The 16574-nt window shown below is 35.2% G+C and overlaps 1 protein-coding gene across 1 annotated transcript in view; it reads right to left on the bottom strand.

Moving 5' to 3' along the window:
• The window catches only part of Acss3 (acyl-CoA synthetase short chain family member 3), a 173636-nt gene that overhangs the window by 31673 nt on the left and 125389 nt on the right, over nucleotides 1-16574 (bottom strand). Inside the window, exons 10-11 of the mRNA XM_076920151.1 lie at nucleotides 7375-7470; nucleotides 5029-5092 (exon numbers count right to left, since the gene is read on the bottom strand). Of these exons, the coding sequence (XP_076776266.1) occupies nucleotides 5029-5092; nucleotides 7375-7470 (160 nt within the window). The remainder of the gene's footprint in view (nucleotides 1-5028; nucleotides 5093-7374; nucleotides 7471-16574) is intronic.

A 16574-nucleotide genomic window follows, 5' to 3' on the forward strand; every position in this document is an offset into this window, starting at 1 on the left:
GCAGTTAAAATCTTAAAGGCACCGAGGTCTGTTGTCTGGAAATTACTCACCGTTTTATTTCTGCACATTGGAACTCTGGATGCAATTACAGGAGCACCTTCTAAAATTCATGAGCATTTCACATTCATAGCCACTCACACACCATAACTGCCGCACTAAATTAACAGGCGGCAGTAGGCTTCTAAATCAAAAGAATTTTCTAGCAGCCATGTGGACAGGAAGTTTTCTCGTCTGAGAGAAATGCAAATTCTATAAACAAAAGTAATTGCCATTAAACAGCGAAGACACCGGAATCCCGTTTACTTCATTCCAGGGCCCACAGTAGTTGGGCCATCACCAGAATGCTTTCTGATAAAGTCACCCAAATAGAAATGACTTCTACAATGCTAGAATTTGTATACAGCAAGTGGAAGAACCTAAAGTCATCACAAGGTTTTGGGTTTTTGGGTTTGGTTGTTTTATCCCCACTCTCCACCTCTTAGCCCCCGCCCACATAACATTGTTTCTAAACATGAGGTGTACAAACAAGTTTTAGTGAGGAATCTTATTTTTAAAAAAAAAAATAATTGCAAATACAAGTTAAGCAAGCACTAGAGTGCACTAAAGTTTCCAGTTGATGAATTGATTGTTATGGATAGTGAAATATGAACCTAGAATTAAGTTCTTTTTTTCTTTTTCAGATAAAATAAACTATTAACAAAAATCTTCCAAAACTATTTTGTTAATGAGAGAAAAGAGATATTCTTGTGTTGTTTTTCTGATCTACTCTACTATCCACGTGTAATATAATTGTATAGTTTACATTCAAATATATTGGTTTATCACTAAGCATTAGGAGAAATGAAATTCTACCATGCCATGACACATCGAATCTTTATAATTCGTAATTAAATGTAGAATTCAGAATTTATCTATTAAAACCTTTTTGGATACAGAGGAAAAATACCATCCATTTCTTCCTGGCTTCAGGCTAAGCATGAAATTATTTTAGGCCAGATTTGTCTTATCTTCAAGGATTTAAATAACAGTAATAACCATAAGGAAAAATTATAGCTTATGAATGATACTACTGTATTTTACCTCTTCTGGATTTATGCAGAGCAAAGCCATCAGTAATTAGAATGAGGGGAACTATAAATGATTTAAAACCATCGAAGTCTCAACTCTCACCTCAGAGATCATGAAAAAAAATTCATTTTGTCAGAGATGACTCATTTAAAGTTAGATTATATAAAAGTGTATGCTACTAGAGAGTTGGTTTTTTTAAATTCTAAAAACATGTACATCCATAAATTAAGTGAGCACCCACCCACAAATTGGCTTGTTTTTTTCTCTAGCATGGCCTGTTCTCTCTCCATTCTTCCCACAACAGGTCACATTATAACCAGATGTATGAAGGTAGGAAATCTGATTTAAAGAACTATGATATTTTTTAGTGGATTACAGTATGTGTGACTGTGTATGTGCATGGGAATATTTGCATAACTTTCATTATATATTCATCTGTTGATGGACATCTAGGTTGATTATAACTCTTTGCTATAGTGAATAGAACAGCAACAAACACGACTGAGATCATTTCTAGGATAGGTTATAGAGTTGTATGGGTATGTGCTCAGGAGTCAAATGTGCGTTGAAGAAATGTGAACCTTGGATACAAGTAGAACCTTGGATAATAAAATTTTCCATCGCTTTGAATGTACTACACCTAAAATGGCAACATAATACCTCTATACTTACTGATAGAAACGTGATAAATATACTCTTATCTAGTCTAATGAGAAGAAAATTGTTTTAAAGATAACAAGATTTATCTTTTTAAAAATTTATATAGATTCTTTCTATTTTATGGGCCACAACATAATTATACATGAAGACATATTTAGCAAAAAAAAAAATATTTCCATTAAATTTATAGTATTTAATGTACTTTTTTTTTAAAAGAAAGGAACCTTGTACCATCTGAAGATGAAAGTAATAAAATTCATTAGGAAGAAATAAATTGTAAGACAAATCTTGTTTTAGATCTTACATGTGTTATTCTTTAGTCATAAGAACTCATTCTATTGAAGCCAGCCCCTTCAGACATACCAAGAAAGGTGTGAAAATTGTTAATCAGAACTACAAGAAAGCCTGTATCAATTATTTAAATGTCACGTATTATATAGGTACCAATGTAATCAACTCCATTTCAGATTCCACTATCATACATAATTCCACTCTTTTATAATTAATCTAAGTTGAAATATTTTTATTCAAATTTCAGCATTTTTGCCAGTTAAAGGGACAGTAATGCCCACTACTTGCAATACATAAAAAAATAAACTAACAAATAAATAAGTAAAATAAAGAGACAGAGATAAAAAAATGTTTCAAGAGATTGTGGTATTTACTGTTGTCAAAAGTTTAATACTATACTACTGTTTGATTGAATAATTTTGCATTCAGTTAAATGTTCAATAATATACAGATCATCCAAAGATGAGAAAAGATGAAATCAAAGAGATGTACAATACAACACTATGAATAATCATAAAAATGTCAAAAGAACCAAATTTCACAATGGAGATAAAAATTTAGAGGACGGGGCAAAAAAAAAAAAAAAAAAAAAAAAAAAAAAAAAACTGCTTTGGAGACAGGATTAAGAGAAAACTGTAGCCAATAAAACAATTAACTGAGTTAAGAATATAAACAGTCTGTCAAAAATAGACAGTCATATTCAATCACAAACTGGTTAATGATGCAACATGTTTTAAAAATATATGTCCTTAAGAAATTTATGAGCACCACAGAGTTTATTTTCACAAACTTAATGATACATACAAAATGTTGAACATGTATTCAATAGAATAAAACATGATATCAATAAGTTATGGTCACTGTATAACACTGAACTGCTTTACAATAATGTTTCTTTGCTTGTAAATACAGAAGCAATGAATGAGTGATATAATGTATAGAATATAGAAGCTGATAACATAGATATTTATTAACTGAACCAAACATAAAAATCCATACATATTAGATATGATGCACTTTAAAATATTAGAAGAGTATTTGAAACAGTAGGTTGTTTGCATTAGCGTGACACAATCCCCTGACACTGCAAGATGTAAGCAGGAGGAAGAAGTTAGCATTGAAATCTTGCAGGAGCAAGATGGACTCAGCATGGCAGATATGTCACCAGGAATGAAAGCTGCAAAATTACTGCTGTGCTTCTGAGTGAGAGGGAAGTATACTAGCTACTTATTGTTTTGTATTTTTCTCTTATTTTTGAGACTATAATATAATTTTAATTTCTCCCTCCATTTTTCCCTCTAATCTCTTCCATATATAATCTCCCTTCCAAGATCACATTCTTCTTGTTTCCCCAATTGTTATTGCATGCATATATGCTTTTGCATACATGTATATGTGTGTATATGTGTAAATCCCTAACTATAACCTGCTCCACCAGTACAATGATACTTGTATGTATGCGTGTTTCCTGAGATGACCATTGGTGTTGTTTTATATCCAACAGATTGCAAAAAGGTCTTTACCAGTCCTACATCCAATAGAGGGCTAATACCCAATATATACAAAGAACTCAAGAAGTTAGACTCCAGAGAATCAAATAACTCTATTAAAAATAGGAAATAGAACTAAACAGAGAATTCTCAAATGAGGAAACTCAAGTGGCTGAGAAGCACCTAAAGAAATGTTCAACACCTTAGTTACCAGGGAGATGCAAATCAAAAAACAAACAAACAAACAAACAAACAAACAAACCCTGAGATTCCACTCACACCAGAATGGCTAAGATCAAAACTCAGGTGACAGCAGATGCTGGCTAAGATGTGGAGAAAGAGTAACACTTCTCCCTAGTGGGATTGCAAGCTGGTACAATCACTCTAGAAATCAATCTGGTGTTTCCTCAAAAAATTGGACATAGTATTACTTGAGGATCCAGCTGTACCACTCCTGGGCATATACCCAGAAGATGCTCTAACATGTAACAAAGACACATGCTCCACTATGTTCATAGCAGCCTTATTTATAATAGCCAGAAACTGGAAACAAGCCAGATGTCCCTCAACAGAGTATAATGAATACAGAAAATTTGATACATTTACACAATGCAGTACTACTCAGCTATTAAAAACAATGACTTGATGAAATTTTCAGGCAAATGGATGGAAGGTAAAAATATCATCCTGAGTGAGGTAACCCAGTTATAAAAGAACACACATGGTATGGACTCACTGATAAGTTGATATTAGCCAAAAGTTCGAAATTCCTAAAATACAATTCACAGACCATATGAAGCTCAAGAAGAAGGAAGACCAAAGTGTGGATGCTTCAGTGCTTCTTAGAAGGGGGAACAAAATACTCACAGGAGGAAATATGGAGATAAAGTGTGCAGAAGACGCTGAAGGAAAAGCCATCTAGAGACTGAGCCACCTGGGGATACATCCCATATACAGTCATCAAACCTATTGTGGGTGCCTGGAAGTGCTTGCTGTTGGGAGCCTGATATGGCTGCCTCCTAAGAGGCTTTGCCAGAACCTGACAAATATAGAGGTGGATGCTCACAGCCAACCATCAGACTGAGTGCAGAGACCCCAAGGGAGGAGTTAGGGGAAGAATTGAAGGAGCTAAAGTGGTTTGCAACACCGTAGCATGAACAACAATATCAACCAAGCAGAACCCCATAGAACTCCCAAGGACTAAACCACCAGCCAAAGAGTACACAGTGGCTACCCATGACTCCAGCTGCATACGTGGCAGATGGCCTTATTTGGAATCAATGAGAAGGGAGGCCCTTGGTCCTGTGAAGGCTTGATGCCTCAGTGTGGGGGAATGCTAGGGTGATGGTGGGACAGGAATGGGTGGAAGAATGGGGGAGCATCCTCATGGAGGCAGATGGGAGGGATGGTGGGATGGGGGATTTTCAGAGGGGAAACTGGGACAGGGGATGACATTTGAAATGTAAATAAACAAAATAACCAAGGAAAATTTAAAACAAATAAAAATAAAACTGCTTACTTTACCACAATATTTCCTAAGCTTCTAGCCTTCAGTTTTTGCATGTTGTCATCCAAAATCATAACTATAAAGAAAAATATGCACACAAATATAAATATAATTCTGAACACAAATACTAACCCCCAAACATTAAATATTTTCTTGTGTTTTCTAAAATCACTTCTAAAGTTTCTAGCCCCAAATAATATTTGTATTTCTGTGAGACCATGAAGATACAAAAGTAGGCTAAACATGTTTTATAAAAGTATAAAAGGTACATGCATTTGACATGTAGCAAGATCATAAACTTTATCAGGGCATACCTAAAGAAAATACATATTTTTTACAGCACCATAATCTCATTTTTATGGTTATTCCCATTTACATGCCTATAGTGAGGTATGAATATTACCTATATCTTTATGTTTTTATGAACTAAAGAATGCTGTAATGTACAGCTAAGTATACATAAAATGAAGACAGAACAAGCATATCCATTTGTGATATGTAAACTGGGTTAAGTTAATGTTTCGAAACATATCATTTCTAATATTTTCCATGATGCCTCAATAGAATATGGAAAATATTCAATAGAGTATCTGGTGTCCAGATTACACCATATCTCACATAAAAAATGCATTGCAATTATCCAGATTCTGAAGTCTTTTATGTTGTTCTATTCACTTAGGTTATTCCTAAACAACTGTAGGAAGGCACTGAACTAAGATTAAATTAATCAATCTTTTCTTAGTATTTCTGGAGGGCACTGTTGAAAAACATTATAATGACAGTTATTAAAGTTATAAATATCTGTATTTCGCTGATTATGAGTTCATTGTAAGAGAAAACACATCCAAATTCACCCTTGTTTCATCAAATTGCAAGACAACATCCTAATTACTGCATGCCCCAAGCCATGTTGTTTTATCTGGTTCTGGCTTTCTGTTTATAAAATAAGAGCAATGTTTTCTAATTGTAGTGGTATATAGAGAATGGGTATAAAACTAAATACAATACCACATAGATTCTTTCACAAAGAAAGGTTTCCTTTCCTTTCTCAAAGTAGCTTTCTTTTACTATAATGTTGTATGTTACCTTATACTTTCAAAGTTCTGTATAACCATTAAACAAACCAAAAATGTATCAGTCACAAAGTCCCTGATGCTTCAACTACAGTAGTTTAATCTGTCCTCTGGAAGCCAAAGGTTTTTGAACAATGAGAATTTTCTGTATTAAAGTTTCAGGAGGCACCAAAGCTTAACTCTTTCTTACAACTGGATATAAAAATGAAACAGATGTACTAAGGGAAAATGTGTTTAACGTCCCTCACAGTTGGCAACCACTAAAAGTATCTCAACACAAAGCAAGTCTTCTGATCAAAGAGGACAACCACTGTTCAGTTGAGGGATTCATTGGATATGGGATCATTTTTCCCATAGCAGAAGAAGTCAGAGAGATCACAGAATTATAAAACAGATATCTTCCTACAATAAAAAGTAAAACATGAAGGTATAAACATGAGCTGAATACAGCAATAGACAAGCTAATGTGGACAAGGAAAGGTCACAAGGAGTCTATGAAATATCTGCAGCACCAATAGCACCAATGCCTTTTGTGGCCTTTGTAACTGCTTTGCTGTGTTACATCACATTTCAGCAGCCCAACAAAGTCCATTCAATTATAGGCATTTAGAAGTAAGAAAACTGAATGTTAAAAAGTTAAAAATTTTGCAACAAAGGAGGAGAGTCCTGTAAAAATGATCTAGCTATAATGGGTACTACTATAAAAAGAAAATCAAAGATTGGTAGGATACATTATTGTCATTATATCTCAAAATAAAGATACTTGTTAAAAGTACTTTACTCTGCATTTAATTTTGGGCAACAAGATTCAAGAACTTTGTCAACAATCTTAAAGAGCATTATGGAATAAGCTATAGCTTTTTTTGTTAACGAAGCAAGGAAACAAAACAAACCCCAGTGATCTGTATGTTGTTAAAAATCTATTATCATTGTTACCATAGCAATGATGTGCAGTCTCAAAGTATTTCAATTTACTCATTACCAAATACTTAACAACATCTTAGATTAAATGTGAGTCATCAAAACTGAAATGATATACGTAAGTACTGCACACTTCACATGTAATAATTTCAAACTCATAGTCTTAAAAGACTCTTGATTGTTTTAGCTATTCAAACAAAATAACTCATTAAAAGACCATAGCATTAATTTTAATAGCAAAAACTGAAGCATTCATTTCCAATGTATGACTTTCTTGAAAGCAAGTACTTTTTATACACCAGGTATTAGAAAATGCCAAATTCCTTAACAGTGAACATTTGGAATTACCAGTGTAGCAACTTACCATTGTATCCTGGAACACATTTTCCTGCTTGCCCTGGTGGAGGTGTTTTGGAATTACCTAATCCAATACATGATGCTGTTATGGGGGATCCAGTCTCTGGGGAGAAAAGTATGGCTTATCACTTAGTGCTTCAACATTTGGTATTTGTACAATGGACCCAGATACGTTTACATCATAATTTTCATTTCATTAGGAATAGATTCAAGTCTAGTTGCAATCTAGTATTCAAGATGCTTAGCTTTATGGTCAGTGTTGAAGAGAAGTGACAAAAAATCAGAGTCACTCAATGTTTAACAGAGCTTACAGATATTCTTATATCACAAGAGAAATCCCATAAACATTATTAAAAATGAAAAACAGCAGTGTTTGGAGCATTCATGATTTTAAAATAAGAGATGTGTTTAGAGTACTTCATATGGTATGTTTCTTCTAAAGAATGAAAAGAGGGTTTTGGTGTTCGTGATGGGTCAAGAAGTGGAAGAATGGGGAATAACAACATTCTGGGCTTCACAACATAGGTTAAAAGAGAAATGAGAACGAGAAAAGGTATTTCTTATGGACTTATCTAAAGTTATTTTACTTTTCAATATACATTTAATTTGATACTTTTAGCTTGCTGTCTCCTGAGACATCTCAAGCTGAATTTACCAAAACTTTATCAAAGAAATCCCACGCTGCTGTTCATGGATCCAGCATAGCTATAAACACAGAAAGCTACATGCATACCACACTAGGTATCAAGCCCATAGGCTTATGATCACCCTGCAAAGCTTAAGAACGTGTTAAGTTTGTTACTCCCTAAATCATCTGCCATAATAACCCCAGTTGATGCTTGTAACCATAAATTCTGAGGGCAATTACATTTTTGAGAAAACTATTTGTAACATAAACATTTGGAATCAAAAGGATTTTTTTACAGCAATGGAGGAGCAGGATAACAGGATAAAGATACTGAAGAGACTTGTTCCCTTTTTTTGCTTCATGGTGTACATCTCAGCACACACACACACACACACACACACACACACACACACACACAGAGCGAGAGCAAGTGGGTGAGAGGATTAAATGTAAAGAAGACAATAATTTTGCAAGTCATAGAAGAGCATTGACCCAAATAGTCTAAATACATGCCTTTTGCTTTGAGCTTTGCCATAAAACCTATGTTACTTGAGTGTTGGGAAAGGTTCACAGCCTTTTTTTCATTTCCTGACCAAAGCTAGGTTTACAATTCACGTTATTATCTTTAGTGGCTTATTTGTCACTGGTAGCAGAAGGTGGACTTTTGAACATTAAAACATAGGCCCTAAACCAAAGTCCAAGTCAGTGGTTCTCAACCTCTGGGTCGTGACCCCTTTTGGGGAGTGGGACAACTTTATACAAGGGTTACTTAAGACCATCAGAAAACACATATGTTACCTTATGCTTCACAATAGAAGCAAAATTACAGATATTAAGTAGAAACAAAAATGGAACTGTGTTACTTGAAAATAAATATACTTATTTACTTAATATTTTGTGGTTTGATGGAACATAAAGGGTTATAGCTTTGAGAGGTTGAGAACCACTGGCTAAAGGTTTAAGATACTAAAGATTTTAAGATGATCATATCTGGCATGGTGTAGATAATCAGTTAAAAGGACCAGATGTTCTGAGTCTTAAGGGAGAATTCGGTTATTTTTATATCATAACTCACTTTTTCATAAAATGACATTTTGTATCTAACTTTTATTTCCCTTACCATATATTGAATGCAAAGAAGGAAATGTATATGATTGGAAAGACTGTGTGTGTTTTCTCCTTTATATTTTTGAAAACATAATCATCTTAGCTCCCCTTTATACGTAGTGTGAGAGGATTGGTGATAATGACAGGAAGCACCATAGCAGAGCGGTGTGCTTAAAAGAATGGTACACAGGATGTGGAAGTCCTCTTATGTACACAAACACAACCTAACAGGACATTGGGACATGTTAGGAAAGAGGACAGGCTTATGAAAGAGACACAGGCCTCTGTCTCTATCAGTAGCTATGGTCATCTAATTTAAAATTATTGGCTATCAAGGTTTGCCACAATGGTCACTCTAATCAACTGGAGTTCAAAACCTCTACAGGTTTTAGCAATGTAAGATCTGTGCAACTTGTTAACAAACAGTTTGAAAATCTAGCTATAAAAGAACCAGAAGTCTCTAGTGCCTACCAGACTCTAGTGTTGCATCCCACAGTAATAACAAGCAAACCTCAGGACAAATAACAAAACTACTAAACTGTACTTGGTCTCATTAGAGTGGGGGATTTACTCCAGGATGGTTTCACTATGTATCCCTAGCTGACCCGGAGCATTCTATGTTGGTGTAGACCAGGCTGGACTGCTCCCAGAGATCCGCCTGTCTCTGGCTCCAGAGCAGTGTGGTTTAAAGGCAGGCATCAGAAAGCCTGGCTCATTGTGGAATCTTATAAATGGTGTTAGCACTCTCATCTTCCTACTCCATATAGAAAGAAGCTGTTGAAAGAAGACAGAAGAACAAAACTTTCCTTAAATAAAAATGTAGTAAAGGATTAGTGAGATGCCTTCCCCAGCCCTGCCCTGCGGGAAGAGAAGGTGGCACACACATGTCCTGATATGTTTCAGTTATTACAGTTAATCTTTTAATCTTTAGCTATTTTTTTTATTAAAACCATATTTTCTAGATTATTAATTTGACACAGAAATTGTAAGGGTGATTAAAAGATAATCCAGTTAGGTCACATAAATTAGATACAGATTATGCCTTTAACATTAGTAATTCAAATACTAGGGTTTTGCTAAATTTTATATTAACATGGAGGGACTGGTATGCCTAGGGAGAGCCATTTCATATGATCCAGCGAAAGGCAGTTCTTAGGACTGTCAGGGTAATATGGAGTCTTGGATAGGAGTGAGGTAGGATGAAGAGGTACTTAAAGATTTATGTCTTTGTAACTATGATTATCATGAGAAAGATAACAACTTAGCCTTCTGTCACACCATCATGTACACATGTGTCCACCCGACCACACACACAAGTCCTGATGGACACACTCTTGATCTAGGTGGCCCAGTATAAAGTAGCTTTCTAGTACAGAAAGAAAAACCTGCCACCATCTATGATACAGAACAGAGAAGAAATGTAGAAGCAAATGGAAAGTGTGTTAGAATATCTGGCTGGTAGATTTCTGTGGCTTCTTGAAAATCAAGGGCCAATTGTAGGACATTGCATAAGATTGCTGAAAGAACCAGAGCCAGAATGGGAAGTGGGAGATGGGTCACATGGGTAGTTGTCCCACACAAAGCAAAGAGAGTACTTTTTTTGTATATGTGAGTGTGTATATAAATTGTTGCATTTCTGAAACAAGCAATATCGTTCAGTGTTTGCATCCATGTTCAAAAAGTAAAGTTACACACACACACACACACAAGTGTGCACACATGGACACGCACACATTTAAAAATAAATTGCTGCATATCTGAAAGGAAATTTGGCAATATTTGAACAAGAACCTTAAAATGCATATATATTTCATACATTTATCCTAGGGATGTGTGCAAAGAAATACATTCAGTTCATAGATCCTTAATGACAAGCATGTTTTCAACTATATTGCTTATATCAAAGCATAGATTTTTTTTCAAGTGGGAACTGTCTCATATTTAAAAAGAATGTAAAGCCATTCAAGTGCCAGAGACGAACGTTTAGTAAAAAGGAGAATGGTTTTTACAAAATAAGATCTAGAAGAAAGTTGTTAGACAATGTATACAAAGTGGTTTGTTTTTTCCAAAATATATTATACATTGATCTACATGGATATTTTATGTTTGCATACTTCTTGGTGAGACACATGCGAAAATAATAAGAGAATTTATTTTTGGTTGGTGTTCAAAGAGGAAATGGAAGAGTCTAGAGAGATAACACCAACAACTTTGAAAAGTGAGAAAATTGACTCAAAAATCTCCATACGCCACCTAATAAACAGTGGCCAGCTTTACTTAACTTGGAGTCATTTTGATTACTTTGACCAAGAATAAAGAGGGTTTATGTAAGTTTCTTGGACTCTTCTCCCTAAGCCACTTTGTATAATGTATGGGCCAGTAACCTGAACCCACCAGGGTAAAAATGCTATGTATAGACGCTGTAATCAACAGTCCTTGATGAGGGCAGGCTTCCAGTCATCACAAGGGGTTCTAGAAAGCCACTCTACAAAGTCAGGCTCTCCAGAATGAACCATCCAGAACTAGGAATTGCCTGAGATGTATTTTCAATAGCATACGGAATATCAGATCCACACAATTGTGAGACATACTTGTTATTAAGCCACTGGTTTTCTGTACCCACTACTTTTATGTAGCTGCACACAAAAGTGGAAGACGTCAGGGAAAAGATTACAAAGCCCCTTTAGACAGAATAAAACATAACACGATGAAGCAAATACTATCATATCAAAGTTGGACATGACAATCCAACAGGAGAAAAAAATGGTCCAAAGGCATGTAAAAGAATCTCACACTCAGGAGTCCAATTAAATAATAAGCTAATACCTATAATACATGTGCAGAGGACCTGTATTATAATCCTTGCCAAAACAAATAAATAACACACACACACACACACACACACACACAATGAGTGTATGAGTTAAGTAGACATTTTCTAATTCTGAACTTGTATCGCCAGGTCTGAACATTTCAGTGCTTTTCATTTTGTTCAAAAAAAAAAAACAAAACAAAACAAAACAAAACAAAAAAACCCTTTTGTAACTAGCAAATGCACACTCTGACAGCTGTAGGCTTCAGTTTTCATTACTAAGATCACAGTTTTTTAAAAAAATAAATTGGAAATCAGCAATTGTGCTCCCGAAATGAACCACAGAGAAAGATATTGAAGACTTCAAAAGGAGAAAGATTGTATGTAATTTATATTTCCATTACAGAATTTTTTTCTTTAGTAATATTTAAAGGTCTATCATTCAATATAGGTTTGTTAGATTCAGTCACCTCCTCCAATGAAGTTAATTTTTTTTGAAATAAAGAAATGTTATGGTGGAATTAATTATACACCAAGTAGAAATAACAGCACGTATGAAGTTTCTCTAATGAGCCCACTGAGAATTTCATTTGTTCAGCATAGCAAAGTCCATAGAGAATGGATGGATTAAAGAAGATAAACAAATGGCAAAGTAAAAGAGGAAAATTACAAAGGACTGTCAATGCCAATGCCAAGTGTAGAAATCTGGACATCAGTCCAAGAACAGGAGGATCCACAGACATCAGTAGAGACAATCATTGATCAATTACTTTATAAGATAGTCTCCTTATTTGCACACTAAAGCACTAAGTTAATAAACCCAATATGAAACAGGTAATTGATAATATGGCAATAGTCAGCTGAGGTAGAAGACAAGACTGACTTAAGTTATACTCAGAATCAAAGGTTATAGTAATAGCTGCAGTTAAATAGAGCAAGAGAGATGTCTGTTTAAACTCCCAGGATTTATTTCAGAAGATAGGCACTCAGCATTAAATGTGAGTGACATTCAAGAGAATGGGCAAGGTTAGCAAGGAAACAAAACCAGTTGTGTGACTCAGTCCCTGTTGAATCTGGAAAACTACTCTTCTGCTCCTACGGTGACTCTCGAGACACTGCATTGGGCAATCTGGATTGAGAACTTGGTTGTTCATGCTCAAGGTTGAAGTTCTGGGGATAAATCAGTTCAGCAGGCTGGCTACTGCTGAGTCATATTAATCATAGCATCACGGTGGGCGCAGAGGCAATTTGTAAAGAAATCGTTCGCTCCCACTTCTGAATCTATACCGTGAGCTATAAATAACTTGAATGGCGGTAGCAAAAAGAAAGAAGAAACAGTGAGCTCTGTACACTGGTGAAAGAAAATCAATTTAATCTTGGTGTTCAGGAGGTGATAGAATTATGGTTTAAAATACTTAAAGCAATCTAACGTCTGTATTAGACGCAGAGCTTTCAGTGGAGCCGCGAAACTGATCTCAGCATAAGGTGGTGGGTTCAGTGAAGAGTCCCACATATAAGCAGCAGCTCAATTAGATAAGAAACGCTGAATGAATGAAGGCTTGAGATAAGGCATGGGAAGAAAGCATCCCAGACTGCAGAGACCAAACGTAGCTCTAGTTAAATCTGCCATGACTTTATGGAATTAAATTCTGTATGGTTAAATGCTACCTTTACATTCATGTGCATGCAAATCAAGTTTTCATGATTTTGTAGTATCTACAGGTCAGGATGTTAAAGGCGGCCTTTTCACGCATGTAAGAGGATTCAGAAGAAAAGAAAAAGACAGGAAATGTAAATAAGACGTATTGAGTATGGGCTAACAGTGTTTGCATTCTGTGTTCTTGAATCTGGAGTACCTACAGGGCAGAATGAAAAAGGTGATCATTACAGCAATGAAAGGTTATTAATAGCAAGAAAAGAAAATGATAATGATATTTATTTTTTTGGTAATAAACTAGAAATTGCTTTTTCTTTTACACATTTCACTTTACTAAAAGCTTTTGTGTAAGCCCAATGAGAAACGACTGAGCAGAAGATCAACAATGCATATGTTGCAGTAGAGTGAGGGGCTGGACTATGATTTAAATACTCTCCTATTAGGATTCCACATCACCTTACACTCTCCACCTTGCTGTTCCCAGAATCACTGTCTCCTGCTGTTCTCTAAACTAAGAATGACAGTAACAACTACCTGGGCTGATTCCCTTGGGTTAAAACAAAGGGTTGAATGTTACAGGAGAAAACAAATTTTCAAATCAGTATTTCTCAAGAAAAGGGATGAGAAAACTTTGTTCTTGTGAAGATCTTTATAAACGTGACATAATATTAATTGCTGTGGGCTTGGTTATAACAGAACCCTGCCAAATGCAGGAGAATCAGAGCACATGATATATCGAAGACTAAGCCAGCCACACTATTGATCAGTTTCCTAATGTAAAATCTCTTTCCAATACATTATCACTAATAAAATAATGGCACAAACAGTGTCATTCATGTCTCATTCAGAAATTATTGCTTGGTTTGAAAATTCATGTTTCAGGTGGATTGACAATTTGTAATTAGTTATTCACTTTCCAAACAAGAATCTTATCAAGCATGTCTTACATTTGACAGAAGATTATTCTTTCCATAAACAAAATTCACATAGCTTACCTCTAAGCTCCTGTGTTTCAAATGATCATTTAAAATCAGCTACTCTGAACTAATGAAGACTGTTCTAAATGAGAGAAAGATCCAGTTACCAGGCAACCAGGATGACATCAAGATTCTGTTTCTCTCTTTCCAGATGGATATGGGCACAGTCTCTCTAGCTGCACATTACTGAGGTGACAGTTCATCTGTATAACTGCTGTTCCCCCAACCACAGCATAAAATACTATGATACCCAAAAGATCCTTTTTACAAAGAAAAAGCAAGACGAATCTATTTTGAGCATGAAACTGTGAAAGATAAATTTGAATCATCCATTAGAAATTCATTCATATTTTCCCAAAGTATTTTGAATTCTACTATTTGAAAAATACTATAGAGAATCTTCTAGATCCAGCTCATGGGTAATGCCAATATTGGTCTAGTTTGTCAGCCTTTCAGGTACACAATTTGCAAGTACCTACTCATATACTATTCTTGCATTTGTAGGCGTATACTCTGAAGAAACATTCACCATAGCATAAATTTGATATAACAGTAAGAATAGGGCAAAGCCCAGATACAGAAAATAGCAAAGAGTTAATAAGATAAATTTAGAAAGCAGCCTTTCATTACCTACAGTTATATTTTGCTCACAGATTTACAGGCAGCAAAATATAGACTAGTGGCAATTGATATTCAATAGCCAGAAAATAGGATTGTCAATAAAGTCCTTTAGGTAAAGTCACCAGAAAGACACTTTACTTATTGCTGTGTCAGCTCAGTGGAGCCTCGCATGCTTTAACTCTGAGAAGGAATTGTGCAGGGACTGCTACAAAGCTTCTCTGGCACAGGCTCCATACACAGGTATGTTGAAACTGGAAGAAAGCCATGCAGTCAGCAAAGTGGTAAAATGGAGGTATAAGAGGAGTTGTAAAGCTCTCAGAGCTGAGGTTTATTCGAGGAGACGTAATGTAAAGTGATTAGACTAGTGAGCTGAAGTCCCTTGTCAATACATGGACCAACCTGTGTACATGCAGAAGACAGTCTGAGAATACAAAGATAAGAAAGGAGATGAATAATTTAGAAAATTAAATGACCTGTAGGTTGATACATTATGGATCAAACTGTCAAATATTACCTTAGTATTTATATATATATATATATATACATATATATTTCTATAACTGTTCAATATATATTTCACATATATTTCTCATATATGAGATATTATATATATATATATATATATATGCATGTATATATGAGAAATAAGATAGTGCAAGTATGTGCTGGTAACATTTCTCACAAAGATCTCTGTTTCGTATAATTGTTAAAAAAAAAAAACCCTGAAATTAATTATTCTCTCATGTGAGTTTGATTCATATAAGTAAACATGCATCAATTTCTTAAAATAGAAAGAAAGAGAGAAAGAAGGAAAGAAAGAAAAATGAAAGAAAGACAGAAAGAGAGAGAGAGAACGAGAGAAATAAAGAAGGAAAGAAGGAAAGAGAGAGACAAAAAATAAAAGAGTACTGGTCTAATGAGTCTTCTAGACATTTTCTTAAGGTTATGGATGTGATTTGGAAAGCCCAACCAACTACAGAGGTTATTGTTCAGAAGTATATTCTCTTAGTTACTTTTCTACTGCTTTGGCAAAACACCAGGAGCAAGGCTTTGTGGGACAATGAGGTTAGGTTTATGGTTTCTGAGGTTTAGAGCCCATGATGGCAGAGTGAAGGCATGGTAACAGGAACACAGGAACACCTGAAGACTGTGAGTAGGAGGCTGACGAAGCACACTGGAAATGATACAAATCTTTTGAACCCTCAAAGTCACAGTGTCATATCTCCAACATGGCCACATATCCGAATCCTTTCCAAACATTTTCACCAACTACAGCTAGTAGTATTCTAACAGATAAGACTTTGGGGCCATTTTATTCAAACCACTACAGTACCCAATGAAGCAAAAATATATCTGTCACTTCAATCACTTTTGATGTCCTTTAAAACATGCTCTCAGTGTATGG

The sequence above is a fragment of the Arvicanthis niloticus genome, chromosome 22, assembly GCF_011762505.2.
Source record: "Arvicanthis niloticus isolate mArvNil1 chromosome 22, mArvNil1.pat.X, whole genome shotgun sequence".
Lineage (NCBI taxonomy): Eukaryota > Metazoa > Chordata > Mammalia > Rodentia > Muridae > Arvicanthis > Arvicanthis niloticus.